The sequence below is a fragment of the Carettochelys insculpta genome, chromosome 3 (genome assembly GCF_033958435.1).
Source record: "Carettochelys insculpta isolate YL-2023 chromosome 3, ASM3395843v1, whole genome shotgun sequence".
Taxonomy (NCBI): domain Eukaryota; kingdom Metazoa; phylum Chordata; order Testudines; family Carettochelyidae; genus Carettochelys; species Carettochelys insculpta.
The window spans coordinates 63,896,535-63,920,321 of record NC_134139.1 but is presented as its reverse complement, the minus strand read 5'-3'; the positions used below and the strand labels follow the sequence as shown (position 1 = coordinate 63,920,321).

At 43.5% G+C, this 23,787-nt stretch overlaps 1 protein-coding gene across 1 annotated transcript in view; it reads left to right on the top strand.

Annotated features, from left to right (window-relative positions):
* PPP2R5A (protein phosphatase 2 regulatory subunit B'alpha) overlaps positions 1–23,787 on the top strand; it is a 109,355-nt gene that overhangs the window by 18,557 nt on the left and 67,011 nt on the right. Inside the window, exon 2 of the mRNA XM_074990005.1 lies at positions 7,273–7,469. Coding sequence (XP_074846106.1) covers positions 7,273–7,469 — 197 coding nt within the window. The remainder of the gene's footprint in view (positions 1–7,272; positions 7,470–23,787) is intronic.

Sequence of the window (23,787 nt, the reverse complement as noted above, 5' to 3'; positions counted from 1 at the left end):
GAGATTATGTATCTCTGCTTGTTTGCAGACTTAAAGAAATTGTTCTTTGAAAAGTTAAAAGGACTCATATATTTGGTTCGCCATCTCTATTAACCTTGTCTTTTTCAGACTTTGCAGGGTTGCAGAAGCAATAAATTCTTTGTTCTAAAACTTGAAGTTTTAAGGGGTGGGGTTTTGGATTTAAGTAGCTTACTCGCTGGTTCCATACTTACTGGTTATTTCTGGAGCATTGGGAGATGACGACATCAGGTGGTATAGGATGAGAGAAAATATGAGGGAGTGAGGAAGTAGAAAGATAGAAAATGAAATGAGGATTTTCTGATAGAGTATACACAGAAATAAGGGATTCTGGGACTATGACATTCATTAAGTCAAAAGTGGTCTGTGGTGTGGTAGCAAAGAGAGGCAAAAGCTCAAGGGCTTATGGCTATTTTTACTTATTGGTATTAATATACCATGATCACTATAGAAACCAAGTGCATGGTAAACTAATTATAAATATTTGTTTCTAAAATTTTATAATTTTCACCTTCCATTTCTGTATTTGAAAGTGAAGACTAGGTAGATCCTCTGTCATAGGCACACGAAATGAATTGCCATGTAATCATCCTTTCTGTGTAAAATTATGTTCAGATTTGTCTGCTTCATAAATAATGTTCTAAATCTAATTTTGCCCTCTTTCGTGTGTCTGACAAACCATGAGTGGATTTTCTTCTTTCACTGGTTTTAAGAAGTAGAATAGAGATGTAATTTGGCTTTACCATATGTGATATATGATATGGCTTTATGGTTTGCTAGCATCTTATAGAAGGATTTAATTCCCAAGAAGGAAACCCAACATTTTTGGTGAAATGCCACAGTCTTTTTTTCGTTTTTCCAGCCCTCATAGGAAGAAGACTAATGTGGTCTTTCCCAAGACACTGTTCCTGGATCTTGCTGTCGATTTCCCCAGCCTTCAAATCTTTTTTTATATATGCATCTAGCTAACATCTCTGGTAAACAGTTCAAAGATTATGTATAGAAAATTTCTATCAGTAGAAACTTTCTACTGGGAGATGAGGAAGATCATGAAAACCACAAGAGTGGGAAGACTTCATGCTTTTTAGAACTAATAATAAATGTTCTACTTAAGATGTAACTTAATTAAAATCAGATTTGCCTTTTGCTTCCAAATATGTTAACATTGACGTATCGGAGGGGTAGCCGTGTTAGTCTGGATCTGTAACAGCAATGAAGGGTCCTGTGGCACCTTATAGACTAACAGAAAAGTTTTGAGCATGAGCTTTCGTGAGCACAGACTCACTTCATCAGATGCTGGTCTTGAAAATCTGCAGGGCCAGGTATAAATAAGCCAGAGCAAGGGTAGGGATAACAAGGTTAGCTCAGTCAGCAAGGGTGAGGCTTACTACCAGCAGTTGATCTGGAGGTGTGTACACCAAGGGAGGGGAAACTGCTTTTGTATTTAGCCAGCCATTTCTGAGCTACAATTCATCTGCAAATTCGACGCCCTCAGCCCAGGCTTAAACAAAAGACTGAGTGGCTGGCTAAATGCAAAAGCAGCTTCCCCTCCCTTGGTGTTCACACCTCCAGATCAACTGCTGGTAGTAAGCCTCACCCTTGCTGACTGAGCTAACCTTGTTATCCCCATCCTTGCTCTGGCTTATTTATACCTGGCCCTGCAGATTTCCAAGACCAGCATCTGATGAAGTGAGTCTGTGCTCACGAAAGCTCATGCTCAAAACTTTTCTGTTAGTCTATAAGGTGCCACAGGACCCTTCGTTGCTGTAACAATGACATGGGCACTGTTGAAAAATTGTGTTTATAATATTTTGCAATTTTATAACAAAAATAATAAATTTTAGCCTGACTCTCATTTTAATATATCTATTAAAACACATTCTAATTACTCTCTCTCTGAGGCTTCAAATTTTGTTTCAACTGTGACCTTCAGTAAAAATCTAAAATTTTTCAAGATTTTAAGTTTTCAAGTGTGCTAGGTGGCTTACACTGTACTACTTACTTGAATGCTTCCAGTCAGTATAGCTTTATGGCTCAACTGTTAACTGAAGCTAATGGATACGCAGTTACTCTACAGCAGGGCAAATGTTTAGCTACCTGTCTGAAAACCATATTTAAACAGAAGTTCTGAGCAAATAATACAAAATTGTAGACCTGATTTACTTTTAGAAAGTAAATGCTTTAAAAATTAAGGATTTTTAACCTAGCTAGTTTGTTAGTCTCATCAGGAAAAAGTCATGTTGAAAAATTTGTATAGTGAATATATGAATTGGTTTTATAGTGAGTTTAAGTAATGGAGTCCATCTGTGCAACTAGAACATTTAGGAAGTCCCCCCCACCTTACTTTATTATCTTGGTGTCATACAAAATACACACACAGATCAAGGTGGTTTTTTTTTTTTTTCTGGTGGCACGCACTGGGCTGGACTTCCAGCACCTTTTTTCTGTTAGAACACCAGAAAAAATTTTCACTGCCAGTCCCACAGCAGCATGGGAGTGGGGCATTAAAATTGAACACTCAACTCCTATGAGGAACCATCAGACTTGAGTACCAGCACCTTTTTTTTTTTTTTCCTCAAGGGGGGGCGGGTAGGGGAAAAAAGCACTGGCCAAGATAAATATATTTCTCCTACTACCAGAATATGTTGACACTAAGAATATAGTGGAGCAATGTGGCGTGTGTTAACTTTCTGCTTTACTTTAATTTTTTAGAAGCATAGTTTCTCACCATTGTATTTCAGATTTTTAACTCCTACATTAAACTGAAAGTATCTTCAGATTCTTTGAGTGCTTGTTCATATTTATTTAAGTTAGCATGCACAGCTGTTGAAAAGCAACTAGCAACTGGTCAGCTGGGGTACCCCCCTAGCATGCCTATGCAGAGTCTATACATGATCCAGAGGACCTGGCACCCCTCAGTTCTCTTCTTACTGCCTGTGATGGCTGTTGCATTGTTCTAGTCAAATACCTGTTGCTATGCCTTAGATCCCTACCCTTGTCTGTGCAAATTGTTGTAAATAGCTGTGTTTAGCATAATCATTGTTTTTGGCTCAGTTTGTCTCCCTTGATAAGGAAGTCTTTCTCCTCCTACCATTTTCCCCTTCAGGGGCTTAGGGATGAAAAGATTCCAGGGCTTTAAGTGTCAGAGAGAGAGCCTTGTTAGTCTGTAGCGTCAAGAACAAGAAGTCTTGTGGCACCTTATTGACTGACGCATATTTTGGAACAAAAAAGCAGTAAAGTAGCACTTACAAAATAATTTATTAGGTGAGCTTTTGTGGGACAGACCCACTTCTTCAGACCATAGCCATACCAGAACAGACTCGATATTTAAGGCATAGAGAACCAAAAACAGTAATCATGGTTGACAAATCAGAAAAAAATTATCAAGGTGAGCATGTTTTGGAGCATAAGCTTTCGTGGGCAAAGATCCACTTCATGAGATGCATGAGTGGGGGAGTGGTTTCAGAGGGGTATTTAAAGGGTGGGGTCCCAGTAAAAGGGAGGGCCAGAGCTGACAAGGTCTATTCAACAAGGTGGAAATGGCCCAGTATCAATAGTACTTATCAAAAGAGGAAAAAACAAGTTAGATCAGACAGGGGGATGTGAGCCTTTGACAGAGTCTAATGGGGAGATATTAAAGCCGAAGGCAGAGAAGCTGGTTTTGTAAGCTGCGAGCCACTCCCAGTCTCTGTTTAATCCATGGTTAATGGAGTCAAATTTGCAAATGAATTGCAGCTCGGAGATTTCTCTTTCCGTTTGATTTTTGAAATTTCTTTCAGAACTGTCACCCTTAAATCTGTCATTGAGTGTCCAGGGAGATTGAAGTTTTCACCCACCGGCTTCTGTACATTACCGTTCCTGATATCTGATTTATGTCCATGTATTCTTTTATGGAGAGACTGTCCAGTTTGGCCATTGTAAATTGCAGTGGGGCATTGCTGGCACATGATGGCATATATTAGATTAGTAGATGTACAGGTAAAGGAGCCCCTAATAGTATGATTGATGTTAGGTCCTGTGATGTCACTGGTGTAGATATGTGAGCAGAGCTGGCAGCAAGGACTGTTGCAGGGGCTGGTTCCAGGTGTAGAGTCACTGATTTATGATTTGTAGTGGCTGCAAAGGATTTGTTTAAGGCTGGCAAGCTGTCTGTAGGCGAGGACAGGCCTGCCTCCCAAGGTATGTGAGAGTGAAAGACCATTGTTCAGGGTGGGTTGCAGATCACTGATGATGCGCTGGAGAGGCCTTAGGTGGGGGCTGTATGTGGTGGTCAGTGGTGTTCTCTTGTCTTCCTTACGAGGCCTGTCTTGTAGCAAGTGGCTTCTGGGTACCTGTCTGGCTCTGTCAATCTGTTTCCTCACTTCCTTAGGTGGGTATTGTAGTTTGGGGAAAGCTTGGTAAAGGTCTTGTATATGTTTGTCTCTGTCTGATGGGTCAGAGCAAATATGGTTGTACCGTAGTGCCTGGCTGTAAACAGTGGATCGTGTAGTATGCCCTGGATGGAATCTGGAGCATGTAGATAAGCATAGCGGTCCGTGGGTTTTTGGTATAGGGTGGTGCTTATATGACCATCGCTTATCTGCACAGTAGTGTCCAGGAAGTGAATTTCTTGGCTAAGGTTAATGGTGTGGTGGAAACTGTTGAAATCACGGTGGAACTCTTCAAGAGCCTCCTTCCCATGGGTCCAGGTGATGAAGACATCATCAGTGTAGTGCAGGTAGAGGAGGGGCGCTTGGCCCCAAGAACTGAAGAAGCGTTGTTCCAGGTCAGCCATAAAAATGTCGGCATACTGTGGGGCCATGCGGGTGCCCATAGCAGTGCCACTGATTTGAAGGTATAGTTTGTCCCCAAATCTGAAATAGTTGTGGGTGAGGACAAAATCACAAAGTCACAGGGCTTTAAGTGCTCCGACTGTTTAAGGTCTGTGCCAACGAGTGACCATCACAACTCCTGCCTGTGTTGTTTGGGTGAAACTCCTGAAGCAGATAAGTGCCTTATCTGTAGGTGTTTCAAGACCCACAACTCCAGCAGCTCTCATGGAGTCGGCACTTCAGCTGCTGTGGCAAGGCTCCGCACCTCCATGCTTGGCTCATGGTATGCAATCCTTGCCTCCTGGCTCAGCACCAAGGAAGGGCTTGACTCACCCAAAACTGCTGGCACAGCACTGCTTCCAGTCTCCAGTGCATGCCTCCAAGATGCCCAAGTCATTGGCACCAACTCCATTGATGGCAGCATCCTTGGTGCAGAAGGTACCAGATACTACTGGGGCCTGTAGTCCTAATGCCCCTGCATCCCATGCACTGAGCCCCATCCTCTTGGATTCACCCGGGGTGATCTGGTGCTGGTTGGTCCTTCATTGACTCTGATATGTAGTGGGTGGCCCAGAAATGATGACCTTCCCCAGGATTCACTGAGACTTCTGCCCCTCAGTGCATGTCCAGGGGTGAGTCTTCGCTTCTGCCTGTACCTATCCAGGTGCCATCACCTGATTGCCCACGTCCTTGGGTGTGCCTCAAGTCCTGCCTGTGATTCTGTGAATAACCTGGTTAGGTCCAGTGATGGTATCTCCAGAAAAGATATGTGGACAAAGCTGACATCGGGCTTTGTTGCAAGGAAAAGTCCTAGGAGTGGTGTTCCTGCGGTATAGACTGTGGCTGTTGGTGAGAATCCTCATAAGGTTGGGAGGTTGTCTGTAGGAGAGAACAGGCCTGTCACCTGGAGTGTGGCATCCTGATTAAGGATAGGTTGTAGGTCTTTAATAATTCATTGCAGTGCTTTGCATTGGGGGCTATAGGTGATGACCAGTGGTATTCTGTTCTTGGCTTTTTTGGGCCTATATTGGAGTAGCTGGTCTCTGGGTGTTAATCCAAAAAAGGAAAGCTCTGACTGCTTCCAAGACTGAAGATTAATGTATGCTCAGAAGGACAAAGCCTTTCAGCTGGCCTGACTGCAGAGGCCAAAAACATTAAAAGCAAGGGAAGTTTTCCTTCCTGGCTCACTCAGGTAGCATGTGTTGCAAGAGTAAGAATTCTCTATATATCTGCAGCAAAGCAGTTACTAAAGAAGTTTTTCTTTCTTTTGACTTGCCTCTTATGTAGCAATATCAGTATAGACACTCCACTGGACTTGCCTATGTTGATCAAACAGTCAAGGTAGCATAGGTTAACTACATTCACTTTCCGTTTCTGAAAACTCTTAGTTGAGTAAGCATGCCTGTGTGCCCAGATAAAGAAATATGAATAAAAATTCTTCAGCAAGGCACATCTTTATGTTACCGACTGACAGAGCAGGGGAGTCTTCCACACTGATGATGTCACAATACAAACAATGATCAGTGAGACAAGGGACATTTTTCCTACTGTTGCATCTACTTACATAGTGTGAAATTAAATTGTTTTATCACTTAACCACAAGAACTATGCCTGCTTTTTATGCTGTTGTATGAAAAATTCAAAGGGTCACAATATTTTGAGGAAAAACATTTTTTTCCAGCAATCTTTTTTTATAAGATTGAGTTATTTAGACACAAACTATAAAAACTTACTCTGCCGGAGATCCAAATTGCAGTATTAATGGATGAATTTTGCTTTGTAGCAGGCTGGGAGGATATACAAAAACTGATGCCTTATTAAAATCTTGTCAGTCATGTTAAACATATGATCTTAAGTGATCGCAAATTGGAGAATTTAAATAGTGAAAAATATTAATTCATTAATTGTGAAAATCCAGGATAAAATAATTTCTGGGAAATACTGGAGTCAATTCTTTATTGATACATTTTAGCAGGAACTTCACATATGTGTAAAAAGACAGGGTATGTGCCCAGCAGGTTTTTAAATTTTTAAATAGACAATATAGTAAAGAATTAGTGGATGGAATGGCACAAATAGATGACTGAGGTGGTTAGTTTCATAGGGGAGGAAGCTTGTTACTTGCTTAAAACATTTTGTGTAAAACACATTAGTTTTGGTTTTTTTTAGAAGTAATTTATTTGATATATTTCCTATTTAATCTCTTAATCATTATGGGTATACTATCAAAACCTCAGTTAAATTTCATATTCGTGTGACAAACAATTTTGGTTTTAGATATGACAAGGTTGAACATTGTGGGTGACAAGCAAAGGAGGTCAATTAGTCTTCATTATTAATACTAAGGCAGGTATTTCATGCACGTTATGGCTGTTATGAAATTTAGAAATCAGCACTTTTCAATTTCTAACCATTTAAGTGGCTTTTTCTCTTTTGCTTATAGATGCCAATTCAACTGACCAGCAAGACCTCTTTTGTCAGAAGTTGCAGCAGTGTTGTATACTGTTTGACTTCATGGACTCTGTTTCTGACCTCAAAAACAAAGAAATTAAGAGAGCTACATTGAATGAACTGGTTGAATATGTTTCAACAACTCGTGGAGTGATTGTTGAGTCAGCTTATGCTGACATAGTAAAAATGGTAAGTTAAAAACTGGAGCTGAACAGTATTTATTTGATCTATTTAAAACTAACATTTCTTAGAACTTTTGTTACAAAATAAATTCTAGAACGTGTCCATGGTGAACACTGTAAATTAGTGTAGCTCATTAGTGTATCGACTTAGACAGCTTAAAGAATTATTTCAGAAGCTTTGTGGAACTTGTCAAATCTGAAAAGATGCTTTGGTAGATATAGCACAGTAAATGCAACAGAGCTACATTTTTAGACTTGACATACGAAGGACGTCAGACTGATACAGTTGTTGAAGGATATCAGTGACAATGCAGAGGCAGTGATGAGAACATGCAGAAAGTTGGGAGGTTGGCTTAGAACAAGTAGAGGTATGAAACAAGGAGAGCTGATATTGCCGATTATCTTTATCATGCATCTAGAGAGAGTGATGGACAAGATCAGTGAAGAGGTAGAAGGGATATCTGTGCACAAGACAAGAATTAACAACTCGAGGTTTGTGGGTGATATAGTTATCATTAAGGAAGATGAGGAGGAGCTATTGAGAACGGTGCAGGTGCTAAATGAGGAAGGAAGTGGTATGGACTGATTATAAACATCAATAAAAGAAAAACAATGGTATTTGGAGATAAGGGAATAGGAAGGAAGATCAGTATAGATGGGATTGAACTAGAGAAGCTCACATATCTGGGGAGCAACGTAACACATAATCTAGTCCTTAAGAAGGAAATAGCAACTAGAATAGCAAAAGCAAGAGCGAGTTGAAGGCGATGGATAAGATCTGGAAAAGCAAAACGGTTAGCTTAGAAACGAAGCCAAGCATCTTGAAAACATTTATTCTGCAGCATGTTGTATGGATGTGAGACGTGGGTGATAATGAAGGATTCAAAGTGAAGGGTAGGCATTTGTGAGGAGTTGCTCTAGAAAGATCATGAGAATAGGATGGATGCAGAAGGTCACCAATGAGGAATTATATAGCAAGAAACAGCTGAAAGAGAACCTACTGCAGAAGGTTCTACAATGCAAGTGAAAGCTATTTGGGCATATTTGCAGAATGAATGACAAATGAAAAGTCAAGAACCTGGTATTCAGCATAACAGATGGTTCAGATAGGAGAGGCAGACCCCACAGAGAAAGGGTAGATATAGTAGATTGTTGCGAAGCTAGTTTACAGAAACTAAGCCACTCCACACTTGACAGGGAAAGGTTGAAGGAAGTAGTGAGAGAGACATCAGGCACCAACAGGTACTGAGCCCATATTTGTTGATGATGATGATGATGATGATGATAACCACCTTCTGGGCAAGCTGAAGAAAAATATCCCACAAAGTTCAGGAAATTGGAGCGTCGTTGTGTCAGTGCTTCCTGGCTTGAGAATTTCAATAGACAAATGAACTCGTAAGAGTGAGTACTTGGGCTAAAACTCATCAAGGTTGGAATCAATAAAAAGGAAACTATGCTACAAGCTGAAGGAACTGGTCCTACTCAGAGTAAATGCACTCTGCAACTTCATTACATCACGTAGATGTAACTGTATGGTTTATGCAGATTCTAGACCAATGTGTTCTGCAATGCTTTTCTTCTGTAAATTGCTGTGGTTATAGGAAAAAAAAAACCAAGGAAATATAAGTGTTGTTCACAGTAACATCTCAGTTTTTTATATTAGGAGTTCTGCTCTTACGTAAGGAAGAGATGTTAGTTTCAAACAATCTCTGTTTCTCATTCACTTTTGGTTTGCAATATATATATTCCATGTATTTAAATCTTGTCTGATAGCACTCTAATTTACCAATCTGAAGTCTTCTAAACAACAGTTTTTGAAGGTTTTAACATAGGAGAAAAATGTTCTTAGCTCTTTCTCTCATAGAGGGATCTGTAAACTCTCATCTGTCACAATTTTGAAATGTACTAGTAGTACTGATGGATTGACCAATAACTTTGGAAGTATGGTCTAGCATCCAGTTATAGAATTCTTCTTCATACCTTGTCAAGCTTATCCTCCTGCTTTTCTGTTGTACAACTAGCTAAATTTTCCTTTCTCTCCTCAACTTTTGTGAGGATTGAGTGTGTAAGGTTGAAAAAAAACTGGCTTTAGAAGGTGATCAGGTATAGTGAAGAGGACGTCAGAAACTATGTTGAGTAGAGGATAAATATGGGGGGTGGGAATGGAATGCAAGAAGTTGGCTGAGAATGAATCAGAGGAAAGGGGGTTTTGAGTCCAGAAAGTAAGACAGCATGATGAATCAGAAATTCTTGGAAATCTACTGAAGATATGTCTGGGAGAGTGAACCAGAAATATAACAAGAAGCATCTTCAATAGAGTACACTCTCCACCTTTTCTGGACTTCATAAGAAACATCCACTCTTGTTTCCACTGATACAGCCTGTTGGCTCTTACATTTAAAACCATTTCGTCTTGGTCTTACTGAGCTCCTTGGGGACAACCAAATAGGAAACCTTCCTCAACTGCCCATCTCTAGAATTAAATATCTCTCCTCCATGAGATCTTGTAGGTCTATTCAAGAGGATCAGTATCTACAGCCTTGGACTCCACCAGCAGGAATGTGTCTGTGGAAGAATACCTGAAGGAAATAGAATATTAATTCCAAGAGCAACATAGTCCACCTTGACCAAAGAGGCAGTTATCCTTTCTTCTCCTAGACAGTTGAATGTTTTAGGATTTTTTCGAGGCCTTTTGCATCATATGCCAGGTCACACGGAGACTCTAATGGAGGTTGTACCAAAAAAAAAAAAAAATCCCATTCTTCACCTTGGTACATAGCAGAAGAAATTTTAATTGGCTCATTTACATATGAAAATAGAAGATATTTTCTTTTTAGGCATTGTATTGTCACCTGTCTTCTATGGAAGCCTGTGTTTTTCTGTTCTGGTATTTACTATCTTCTAAACATTTGGGATTTTATCAGCTTTATGAGAGTATATTTATCAGCAATGTCTGCATATTCCCCTATGAATATAGGGAAAAAAAGTCAGATGTGAAGGTACAAAATGAATTACAAGTAGCAAGGGACATAAAAAGCAGTAAAAAGAGATTCTTAAATACATTAAAAACAGGAGAGAGATAAAGTGTAATCCGCTACTTAGGCGTAGTCTGCACTACCCTGGGCCATTGATCTCAGTTATGGAGCTTCAGCTATGTGAAAAAATGTAGCTGAAGGCAACATACTTAGATGTACTTACCACCGTGTCTTCACTGGAACGACAGCTGACACTCTCCCATTGACTCCACCTATGCTTCTCCTTCTGGTAGTGTACCAGATACAACGGGAGAGTGATTGGAAGTCAATTTCCTTGTATCTGTCCTAGATATACTGACCCTCCTCCCCACTAAATCTATCACTGCCTATCAATGCAGGGAATAATATAGACATGCTGTCTGTGAGGAGAGCTAATAAAGGTATCAGGAAAGCTGAAGTGTTTAATGCTGATTTGTTTCAAACTTAACTAAAAAGATGCATTGAGAGTGCAGGTTGCATCTCTCAAATCCTAGACTTTCTTGTACTGGACCAGAGATGTTCCAGGACCAGAGAACCCAAGGGTTGGGGCAGAATCAGCATCTGCAGCCTGGTGTCTGGCAGCCTAACCAGAGTTGGCATCTGTGGGGCCAGGCCGGTGTGAGCTGCAACGCCCTGCTTGCCCTGTGGCAGAACAAGGAGCCAGACCCAGAGCAATCCCAGAAGGCCTGGGCTGGGTTCGTGGTAGCACTCAGGAGCATAGGGCCACCTGGCAGCAGACTTCCCCTGGTCTGGCAAATTCTCTTGTTTGGGATCTGTCGAGTACCAACTGTGCTCAACCAGGGAGGTTCACCCTGTAGATCAGGTGTGTCCAACCTGCGGCCCACGGGCCGCATGCAGCCCTGGACAGGTAGTAATGTGGCCCCACAAGATCGTAAACTTTTAACATTATTATGTGATTTATATACATTAACTATATTATATATTTTGTATGCGGCCCAAGACTATCTTCACTCAATGCGGCCCAGGCAAGCCAAAAGGTTGGACACCCATGCTGTAGATGCTTAACACAAGAAATAATAACAACAAGGGGGAAGGAACACAATCCCAAAGCAGGGAAAATAACATATTAAATCACATTTAGATAAGATAGATATATTCAAGATGGCAGGGGCAAACAGAATTTAACATGGAGCACTTAGGAACTAGCTGATGCACCTTTGGAACTGTTAGCAATTGTCTGAGAACTCATGGAAGACTGGTGAGGTCCCAGAGGACTGGAGAAGGACAAATGTAGTACAGGTTGAACCTCTCTAATCCAGAACTCTCTTGTTGGCAAACTCTGTAATTGGACATGATTTTAATTAGCCAGACAACCACTTCATCATGGGTGTGAACAAGCTTCCTGCAGTCCCATGAAGCTTGTTTACAGCCTCCATTTCTGGCTTTCAGTGTTCTGTGCTGTTATTTAGCTGTAATTTACCCCCAAATGTAATTTAAGAGCCCAGTAAGTAGTAGAAGCGTTTTGTAATGTGCTAGAAAATACTGACCTCCCTGGTCTGGGAAATTCCCTCGTCTGACACAGGTGAGGTGCCAGCAGTGCCAGAAGAGAGAGGTTCAACCTGTACATATATTTAGAAAGGGTGGGGGAGGGGAATGGAAAAGAAGCTAGGGACTGGTAGATGAATCAGCCATTTCTGATGCCTTGAAAGAGAATGAAACACATCATTTAGCAGTTGCTGTGTACATACCGAGAGGGTAATAAGATGGGAAGTAATAGCCAGCAAGGATTTATCAGGAACAAATCATTCCAAATCAACCTAATATCAATTTTGGACAGGGTTGCTGTCCTAGTTGATAGGAGAGAGCAGTAAAGTTGATTGCATCAAAAGTTATACTTAAATCAAAAGCTGTCTAACATGACATTCTCATAAACTACAGAAATGTGATCATGATGAAATTACTCTGAGGTGGGTACTGTCAAATTGGGAACACACATCTAATGGGCCTATGGCCATGGCCAGACCCAAAACAGGCATTCTTTTCACTTCACCCTAAGTTATTAATGAAGCTGATTATAAAATTTGTGAAAGACGTGAACTGGGAAGGATTATAAGCATTTTTGGGAAGTGCTCTGAAATTAAGATGAAATTCAATGAAGATAAATGTGAAGTAGTGCACTTAGCAAGGAAAAATCATATGTACTTGTGGAAAATGGAGAATAACTGTAGTAATACTGAAGAAAAGGATCTGAGTTACAGCGGATCACAAATGAGTCAACAATGTGTCATGGTGGCAAAAAGACCAATATTTTGACATATGTTAACAGGATTGTCATTTGTAAGGTGTGAGAGGTAGCTTTCTCACTTTTCTTGGTACTGGTGAGGCTTCAGCTGGAGTATTTTGTTCAGTTCTGGGTGCGACACTCTAAGATGTGGAAAAAGCAACAAAAATAATAAGTTTAGAAAACCTTATCTTGGATGATAGATTAAAAACATTATGTAAGTTGACTATTGAGAAGAGGCCGAGTACCTGATAAATCTTCATTTATACTAAGGACGATTCGAAAGAGGACTACGATAATTTGTTCTGCATGTCCACTGTAGGTAGGACAAGAAGTAATGGTCTTAGTTTGCAGTAAAGTAGTGTAAGTTAAATATTAGGTGAAGCTTTCTCACTTGAAGGATAATTAAGCACTACGGTAGGCTTCCAAAACATTTTTAGGAATTCTTGCCACTGTAGGATTTTAAGAGATTTAGACTAGGGGAGGGCAAGATATGGCCTGCAGGCTGGGTACAGCCCAAGCCTTTCAGTCCGGCTCACAGCCTGTCCCACTGGCCCCTAAGGCACAGAGCAGGCCCACATTGTTAAGAAGTGACAGGCTGCTCCTTTGGCTGATTTACAGAAAATGGGAGCTGAGAGATTGTGCTGGGGGGCAGGTGCAGTACTCTGCTCCTGCAGGCAAGAATCTTTTCCTGCACCCTTATCCACTCCCTAACCCTCCACTTGATCTGCTGCCCCAGTCACCACCCAAACTCTCCATATCCCTCTCCTCTCTGCCCTAGGTCACAACTCCCTTTCTGAGCCCAGGCCCTCTCTGGCACCATAATCCTCTAGCCTGAGCTCTTTTCTGTGCCCGACCTCTGTCCCAATTTCACACCACCTCTATAGAAAAGTGTGGCCTTTGTCCACTTACCAAAATCTTGGAGTGTGGCCCCATAATTATTGCCCACTCCTGTAAGGAATGGTCTAGGTATACTTAGTCCTGCCTCGGCACAGGAATCTGGACTAGATGACCTGAGATCCCTTCCAGCCCTGCATCTCTGTGGCTTTATTTTACCTTCAGTCTGAAAGCTGGTGTTTTCTAAGGCATCAACATAATGTTTTCTGGTTTAATGGAACTCTGTTTTGAGCCCCTAGTGAACTGCTTTTATTCTCACCTTTTCTCCACTAGTCTTTGAATACTGACATTTTAGTATCCATAACTAGCATCTATTATAGGATAGATTAAATTTAGACCCTTATGGCAAGTCCATTTTATAGTGTTTCATAAAGATAAGGTGACTCTTAAGTCTCACCTCAAATTCCTGCTGAAGGTTGTGTCAGATTTTCATTTGAACCAGTTGACTAATTTCCCAGTTTTCTCCCCCAAACCTTAGTGAAACAAGAGGCGAACATAACTGAACTCTCTTGTTGTAGTCAGCAACGAAGGGTCCTGTGGCACCTTACAGACTAACAGAAAAGTTTTGAGCATGAGCTTTCGTGAGCACAGACTCACTTCATTAGTGAGTCTGTGCTCACGAAAGCTCATGCTCAAACTTTTCTGTTAGTCTGTAAGGTGCCACAGGACCCTTCGTTGCTATTACAGATCCAGGCTAACATGGCTACCCCTCCGATACTTGTAGTCAGTGATCTTTCATGCTGCCTAGGCAAGACCAAATCCATTCAGAAGCTTCCCACAGATTGTCTGTAGGCTTTGCGGATAGAATTAAGCCATTTTTCCCCAAGGGCTATTTAAAGACACTTATGTTTAATAAAATCTCATAAAATCAGGAGGCCCCATCAATGAGAATTGTTACATAGTTGGATGAAGCTTGGTGTAAATAGGCTAGATTCACAATAAATGTCATTTGGTAGTGTTACATATGCTCTTTGTTTTGGTTATTTTTGTCAGCAGAAGTGTATTGCATTCCACTGACCTTGATATTTAATGATATGAGGTATTTTTTTCACCAGGCTGTTGTGCCATAATTTTCCCATTGTTATCAGCACCACCTCAGCCACAATGGTTGCAGTAAACAGTGGCAATGTTTGTGTAGATGGGATTTCAGTTGGCTGCTAGTAATCTAATCACCTGACTACTCAGTGTAGGTTGGCCATTTTACTAGTCCAAAAGTAATCAGTCCATTGACAGCCAGACATTGGTCAGATATTATCCAATGTCAAAAATAGTCAACTATTTTAAAGTTCTGATGTATCAGAACAGTAAGTGTCTTTATGGTGTCCAGTAAGCTTAGCCTTAGATACTTATGCTTAAGAAAATAACTGAGTTAAATTTTAGTTTTTGTAAACACAGGAAAATGAAAAGTAATGAACTGATGCTCTAAAATATAAAGGAATAATTACTATTTTTAGCATAGTTAGGGTATCATATAAGTGTTAAGTGCTTATTCTGAGAGATTCCAGTCAATAGAGATGTTCAGCTTTTTCATGGCAGGTGACATTAGCATATAATACACAGTGAGTGATCGAGATGTTTAGGTAAGCTGGCAACTGATAACAATGGTAGGTTGTGGCTTGCCTCAGTATTGTTGCTGAAATACTTCACTGTAGTCGAATAATAGGTGATCATCTGATGTTATCTGACTGGTCAGTTGAACAATATGCCAATCCTAATTAAAAATAAAGCAAGAGATGACACATTGTTCACTTTTACTCCCACAACAAGGCAGTGTTGTTCAGTAATATAGGTAGTGGGCTATGCATATTAACAGCCTAACTTTCATCAAATATTTTTGTAGGAAAAAGAATATTGAGGAAGGTTCTGAATTTGTATAACCAGGGAGCTTGCAGCACTTTACAGGGTACACCTCCCAGGCATGTGAGAAAGCATGGGTGAAAGCACAAAGATGCTTGGTTGTTTGTAAAATTTTCCAAAAGGGGCTGATTTTTGTAAACTCAGCAATAGGAGTTGGTATTGTGGGCTGATCAGAGATAAGCATCCACAGTTCAAATAGTGAATAAGAGATGACAGGTAGGATGGGGGGTTGACTTTGCAGCAGCACTCTGAATGGATATGAGTGAGGCAAGATTGCAGGAAAAAAAGTTGCAGAAATCAATACAAGATGAAGAGAGGTTGGATGAGTTCTAACTGGATGGATGAGAGGGGCCTTATTTTTGAGCAGTTAAGCAGAAAGAATCAGCAAGATTTAGACATAGCCTGGATATAAGGCTCTAGCAAAACATTTTAGTTGAAGGTGATGCACAATGCTAAAGGCCTGAATGACAAGCAGGATAGCGATCATGTCCACAGTGATGGAAACCGTCAGAGGTCACAGTCAGTAATTTGGTGGCAGATGCTTAGTCATTGTCTTTTATGAAAAATCCAAAGCAGTCCTTGAAGAGTATCCAGAAAAAAAATCTCACAAAACTGGCAACAAAACAGTGGATGAAATTCAGTGTTGATAATTACAAAGAATGATACTGGCAGATATACTTACAAAGTTATATGTTAGCTGTTACCACTCAAGAAAGAGATATTGGAGTGATTGTGAATGGTTTCTGAAAACATCGACTCATTGTGCACTGTCAGTCAAAAAAGCTAACAAGGTGAAGAACCATTAGGAAAAAGAAAGGATAGATAAAGATAAAATATCAAAATCCTTCAGTATAATTGAGAGTACACACAAACAGTGAATACCGCATCCAGTTGTGGTCACTCAATCTCAAAATATATATTAGAATTGGAAAAGGTATGGCTAGAAGCAAAAAAATGATGAGTATGGAATAACATCTGCATGAGGAGAGATTAAAATGACTGGGACTTTTCACATTGGCCACGTCTACACTAGAAAGTCTTTCTAAATAATTTTCAGAAGGAGGACCTCTCTTAAAATATCCCACAGAATGGCTACGTCTACACGTGCCCCAAACTTCGAAATGGCCATGCAAATGGCCATTTTGAAGTTTACTAATGAAGCGCGGAAATGCATATTCAGCGCTTCATTAGCATGCGGGCGGCAGCGGCGCTTCGAAATTGATGCTTCTTGCCGCCGCGCGGCGCGTCCCAACGGGGCTCCTTTTCGAAAGGACCCCGCCTACTTCGAAGTCCCCTTATTCCCATGAGCTGATGGGAATAAGGGGACTTCGAAGTAGGCGGCGTCCTTTCGAAAAGGAGCCCCGTCGGGAAGCGCCGCGCGGCGGCAAGAAGCGTCAATTTCGAAGCGCCGCTGCCGCCCGCATGCTAATGAAGCGCTGAATATGCATTTCAGTGCTTCATTAGTAAACTTCGAAATGGCCATTTGCATGGCCATTTCGAAGTTTGGGGCACGTGTAGACACGGCCAATATCTACACGCAAAATACATTCTTTGGAAAGGACTTTCAAAAGAACGCAGCCTGCCTTTCGAAATTGCTCTTCCACTCCTGTTTCAGGAAGAGCGCCTACTTTCAAAAGACTCTTTTGAAAGAAAATGTGTGAAGACACTCTTTTCAGAAGAGCAGTCCTCTATGGTGCTGGCCAGCTGGAGCACAGACACACCCCTGCCAGCACAAGCAGAGTTCTATGGTCCCTGTGTCTGGCCACGTTTAAAGCTGCACAGATCCAGAAACCCGTGGCAGGAAGCTGAGAGCGTGGTGGCTGCAGGGAGAGCTCAAACCTCCAGCAGCACGCCCTCTTCCCAATGCTCTGCCTGCAAGAGCCACCCTACCACCCCCAGGGCCAGCAGCCAGGACCCCTGCTCTCCCTCGGGGCCCCCTCTGAGCTGGCAGAGGGCTCTCAGGAGCCCAGTCAAGGCCCCAAGAAGAGGGCCACCTCTTGGACAGAGGCAGAGGTGAAGGATCTCTTAGGACTTTGGGGTGATGAGAAGGAGGCCCTTCTTCAGATAGGCATCCAGAGCCAGAATGCTGTGGCATTTGGCTAGCTATCTACCAGTCTGAGTGCCCAGGGGCACCCCCACCACATGGCAGACCGGGTACACAGCAAAGTTAAAGAACTGAGTGAGGTGTACTGCTGGGCCTGGGACACAGCCAGCTGCTCAGGGGCAGTGCCCACCAGCCACTCCCAATTCCAGGAGCTGGACTGCCTCCTTGGGCCAAAGGAGGCGGCCCTGCTGATCATGGTGCTGGACACTGCTAGGCCAGAGATAAAGACAGAACTGAAGGACCACTGGGCCCCTTGGGTGACACCATCCCCCGGCAGCTGGAGCAGGAGACGAAGCCCCCTAGTGACAACGAGAGCTCTAGTGACGGTACCATTGTCATTGCAGTCCCCTGCGCATCATCCATATGGGCCCTCGCCTCCCCCGAGTTTCTGGAGGGACTGCCAGGTAGGTATCAGGTGTTCCGGGTGCCCTGGGATGTAGAGGGAGGGATCCCATGCCTGCTACAGCTGGCCGTGGGCTGCTCACATGGCCACCGGCCCCAGTCCAGATGCACCCTGGACAGCCATGTTTCCCAGGCTCTGGTGGGGGCCGAGCATGGCATTCAGCACCTGTCCCCATGGATATCACCACAGGCCTCATGGCCTGGGAGGGATGGGATGTGTGTGACCAAAGCCTGCACATGCTCTACCCATGCAGGGACTCCCAGCACCCGGGATCCCCCAAAGCCTCTAGCCATTGGACTGAGTGGGGCAGGGGCAGGGACAGGGGTTGTGGCCCCTGGGGCTGGGTCATGGGACTGATGGGTCATCCCTTCTGTCTCCACAGCTCTACCAGCTGGGGGCCCGATGAGCCCTGTCCAGGGCCCAGGGAGCCCCGCAGCAGCTGCCAAGGGGGCTGGGGCACCTCCGTGCCCATGCATTGCTGCAGTAGAGGCATGCACTGGTGCCATCATGAAGAGGAGGCTGCTAATCACACAGCCACCTTGCAAGAGCAAAACAGTGTCCTCTGGGAGTGGCTGGCATTGGAGCAGGCGGCCTGGGATCAGGTGGCAGGGGCCCTGGATAGTCTCACCTGGGCCATGACCAGCTGTCTGTACCAGTCTCCCACTCCCATGCTAAACAGTCCTGCAGCTCCCTGTGCAAACCCCCTCCCTCGCTGCCCCGACCTTGCTGTCCTGCCTCACCTCCCACAAGCTGCCCGGTTGGCACTTGGCCAGCGACTTGTGGGCAGGGTGAGCCAGCCTACCCTCACCCCACCTTCCCCCCATGCCTCCCTCTGAGCCCATGGCTGCAGCACCCCTGCCACCCCCTAGTTCCAGCCCCAACGGGGATGCCAGGCTCGGAGCAGTAGGAGACCATGCACGCTGTATGGGTCGTGGCCGTCCACCCCCATGGAGGACTAAGGCCTCTGCCCCAGGACCCCCCTTCAAGTTCATTCCCCACTCTCCCATTTCTTCCTTATATATATCTTCTTGTTTAGTTTTTAGTTAAAACAGTTTCTGTATATGGCTAAACAGTTTATTTTCAATCACTCGCATGTCCCGTGTGATTAGTGGAGGAGCGGTGACGGGGTGGCGGGGGCAGCAGTAAGGGATGAGTGTGGGGGGGTGTGGTGGATGGTGCTGGGGGGAGGGAGGGTCAATGAGACTCTTGAATGAGGCCTCCCTTATCCACACACCCTCCTGGTGCGCCCGGTAGCACAGGGCATGGGCTGGCTGCTCATAGCCGTGGCCAGCCTTGGCAGCCCACCTCAGCATGAATGGCTTGTGCTTCATCCCCAGAGTATTGTGGAGAGTGCAGCATGCCCTCACCACAGTCAGCATGTTGTGGAGACCGACCTCCGAGCACGTTAGGAGGCACTGAAAGTGCCCTTCAGGCACCCAAATGCCTGCCTGAGCATGTTTGTTCTGGGTTCAGTTTAGGCACTCATTAAAAATGTCCTGAGTGGGGCCAGTATGTCCTGTATAGGGCAGCATGAATCAGAGGTGCAGGGGGTAAGCAACATTGGCAACAATGCAGGGACGTATGGTCGTATCCCTGACCCAGAGGTCCCATGGGGGGTTGTAGGTCCCCTCTTGAATCCTGTGACCAAGCCACAAATGCCTGAGCACCTGGGCATCATGGGCCCTTCCTGACCCAGCCGATGCAGATGTCCATGAACTGCCCGATGGAGCCGACAAGGGCCTGGCACGCCACGGAGTGATATCCCTTGTGGTTGATGAAGGTACCTGCACTGTGGTCTGGGACCCAGATGGCGATGTGGGTCCCATCCAGTGCCCCGAAGCAGTTGAGGAAGCCCAGCTCCATGAACCCTGTGATGGTCATGTTGAAGTCCCCAACGCAGACAGTCTGGTATGACTGAAGTAATTACTTCTGAATCATCTAGCACTGCTCACTGATAGAAGACAGGCTGTTGGGTTAGGTGCAGTGTTCTTTGTAAGCTGAGTGCTTGGGTGACTTACAAGAAGAGAGCACCCTGACGACATGCTTGGGATAGAAGGTGACTAGGCTCATAAGTGCGTGACAGAGAGCTCCATTTCTCCCTGCTCCCTCTTGGGCCTCTGCACCCAGTTCCAGTGGGTTCCCCTTGCCTGGGACCCCCTCCCCATTCCACATGGTGGGTGTTTGACCCAAGCATGTCTTACGTCCATGAGAACAGTCATTACGGTGGCCTTGCCCACCCCACACTGGTGGCCGAGTGAGCAGTGGCTTTCTGGGGTGGTCAGCTTCTGTATGGCAATGGCTACCCTCTTCTGCAGAGGGACCACGGGCTGCATCCAGGTGTCCTGCGGGTGGAGGGCTGGGGCGAGCCAGTGACATAACTCCAGAAACATCTGCTTTGTCATGTGGAAGTTCTGGAGCCAGTCATCGTCATCCCATTCCCCCAGCACATGAGGCAGTCGCACCACTCAGTGCTGGTAGAATAGCCCCACAAGCAGTGGATCATCCAAAGGGGCAGGGCATGGCCGTTGCCCCACAGAGGTGGCCTGCAGCAAAGTGGGTGGTCCCCCAAAGCCACTGGAGGGCACCCATGAGTACTGTAGCCAGCAGGCTGACCACAGCCTTGAAGAGTTCCCCATCGGGGAGCTACAGGGGATCCATAGCGTTCTCCACAGTGGCTCCTGTGCGTGCTTGAGTTCTGCAGTGTTCATTGTTGCAAAGCAGGCCTCAGCGTGTGCAGGGCGGGGATGCTTGGGAGGGATCCTTTAAGAGAGTGGCTGGCTGCAGCCCCAGAAGGGCTTGTCTACCATGTGGCCCTGTCCGCATCGTTTCCTGACCTGTTTTTTGAAAGAGTGCCCTGGGCTGTGTAGATGCTCCCATTCAAAAGAATGGACCAGTCTTTCGAAAGAGTGGATTGCAATCTTGATTTGCTTCTGGTGTGTAGATGTGTTCTTTTGAAATGTGATCTTCTGGAAGATACCTTCCAAAACAGCATCTTTTGAAACAGCGATGTAGTGTAGTCGTAGGGTATGTCTACACGGCAGCCTTATTCTGGAATAGTTGTTATTCGAAATAACACTGCTAGATACAAAATGTATTTCAAAATAGCCCTTAGTTATTTCAAAATACATCATCTTAATGCATGGAGCCTACTTTGAAATAGACCCATTGGACACACTCTGGTTTATTTTGAAATAGGTGCTGTTCCTCGGGAAGTGAGGCTTACCGATATCAAAATAAGACTCCCACTATTGAATTTATTTTGCAATAGCAGTTCCATCATGTAGACAGCTTTTATTTCAAAATGACTGTTCTGTGTAAACATACCCTTGGGAAAATGATGGCTGAGGAGATATGGTAAAGGCCTATAAAATCTTGACTGATGTGGAGAAAGTGAATAGAGAAGTGTTACTTATTCCTCACAACACAAGAACTAGGTTCAGCAAATGAAATTAGTAGGCAGTAGGCTTAAATCAAAAGGAAATGCTTTCTGCACACAAACCACAATCAACCTGTGGAACTCATTGCCAGGGATGTTTTGAAGGCCAAAACTGTCACAGGGTTTGAAAAAATTCTGTAAGTTCATGGAGGATTGGTCCACAATGGCTTTAGCCATTCTGGTTACAGATGTAACTCTGTGCTCTGTTAGCCTCTGTTTTTCCAGAAGTTGGGATTAGATGATGGGATAGATCATTCTGATTGCCTGTTCAGTTCATTACTTCTGAATCATCTAGCATTGCTCACTGATAGAAGAGAGGCTATTGGGTTAGGTGCAGTGTTCTCTGTAAGCTGAGTGCTTCCGCGACTGACAAGAAGAGATTCAGGTGTTGCCTAGCTGATTAACAGAGTGCCCACAGTGGCAGCATGTGTTTCTATTGGTAGTGCACATCTGCATATGCCTTTGTCCACATAATAAAACTTATTACACCATGGGTGGAAAAAATTAGAGGGAACACTGGTTAGGTGGACCAGTGGCCTGAGCCAGTATGCCCATTCTTATGTTGCTTGATCTTGCTCATGATTGTACTGCTCAGGTTACATAGTGGGAATGGAAGCCACTTACAGTCCCTTGTAGCAGGTTCAGTCAGCATGGATAGTCTCCAGTGGTTTGAGACTATGAAGCCCGTTCCTATAGCACTTATCCTCTAGGCCTTGACATAAATGTCATTCAATTTCAAAAAGGGGAATTATACAAAAATGAGGAGGTTAGTTAAACAGAAATTAAAAGGTAGAGTAACTAAAGTAAAATCCCTGCAGGCTGCATGGAAACTTTTCAAGGACACCATATTAGAGGTCCAACTTAAATGTAGACTCCAAATTAAGAAACACAGTAAAAGACCTAAAAAAGAGCCACCGTGGCTTAACAACCATGTAAAAGAAGCAGTGAGAGATAAAAAGGCATCCTTTAAAAAGTGGAAGTCAAATCCTAGTGAGGAAAATAGAAAGGAACATAAACACTGCCAAATTAAGTGTAAAAATGTAATAAGAAAAGCCAAAAAAAGATTTTGAGGAACAGTTAGCCATAAATTCAAAAAACAATAGTAAAATGTTTAAGTACATTAGAAGCAGGAAGCCCCACTAAAAAAGCAGTGGGACCCCTGGATAATAGAGATATAAAAGGAACAATCAAGGAAGATAATGCCATTGCAGAGAAACTAAATGATTTCTTTGCTTCAGTCTTCATGGCTGAGGATATTACAGAGGTTCCCAAATCTGAGCCGTCCTTTGTAGGTGACAAATCTGAGGAACTGTCCCAGATTGAAGTGTCAGTAGAAGAGGTTTTGGAGCTAATTGATAAGCTAAACAGTAACAAGTCTCCAGGACCAGATGGCATTCACCCAAGGGTTCTGAAAGAACTCAGATGTGAAATTGCAGAGCTATTAATGGTGATTTGTAACCTATCCTTTAAATCCGCTTTGGTACCCAATGACTGGAAGACAGCTAATATAACACCAATATTTAAAAAGGGCTCTAGGGCAATTACAGGCCGGTAAGTCTAATGTCAGTACCAGGCAAATTAGTAGAAACAATAGTAAAGAATAAAATTGTGAGGCACGTAGAAGAACATGATTTGTTGGGCAAAGGTCAGCATGGTTTCTGTAGAGGGAAGTTGTGTCTTACTAATCTATTAGAGTTCTTTGAAGGGGTTAACAAACACGCAGATGGGGGGATCCAGTGGACATAATATACTTAGATTTTCAGAAAGCCTTTGACAAGGTCCCTCACCAAAGGCTCTTATGTAAATTAGTATCGGAGGGGTAGCCGTGTTAGTCTGGATCTGTAGCAGCAATGAAGGGTCCTGTGGCACCTTATAGACTAACAGAAAAGTTTAGAGCATGAGCTTTCGTGAGTTAACTCACTTCTTCAGATGCCTGTGTAATGCTCTATGTAAATTAGGTGGTCATGGGATAGGAGGAAAGATCCTTTCATGGATTGGAAACTGATTAAAAGACAGGAAACAAAGGGTTGGAATAAATGCTAAATTTTCACAATGGAGGGGGGTAACTAGTGGCGTTCCCCAAGGGTCAGTCCTGGGACCAATCCTGTTCAACTGGTTCATCAATGATCTAGAGAAAGGGGTAAGCAGTGAGGTGGCAAAGTTCGCAGATGATACCAACCTGTTCAGGATAGTCAAAACCAAAGCAGATTGTGAAGAACTTCAAAAAGATCTCAGCAAACTGAGTGATTGGGCAACAAAATGGCAAATGAAATTTAATGTGGGTAAGTGTAAGGTAATGCACATTGGGAAAAATAACCCCAATTATACATACAATATGATGGGGGCAAATTTAGCTACAACAGATCAGGAAA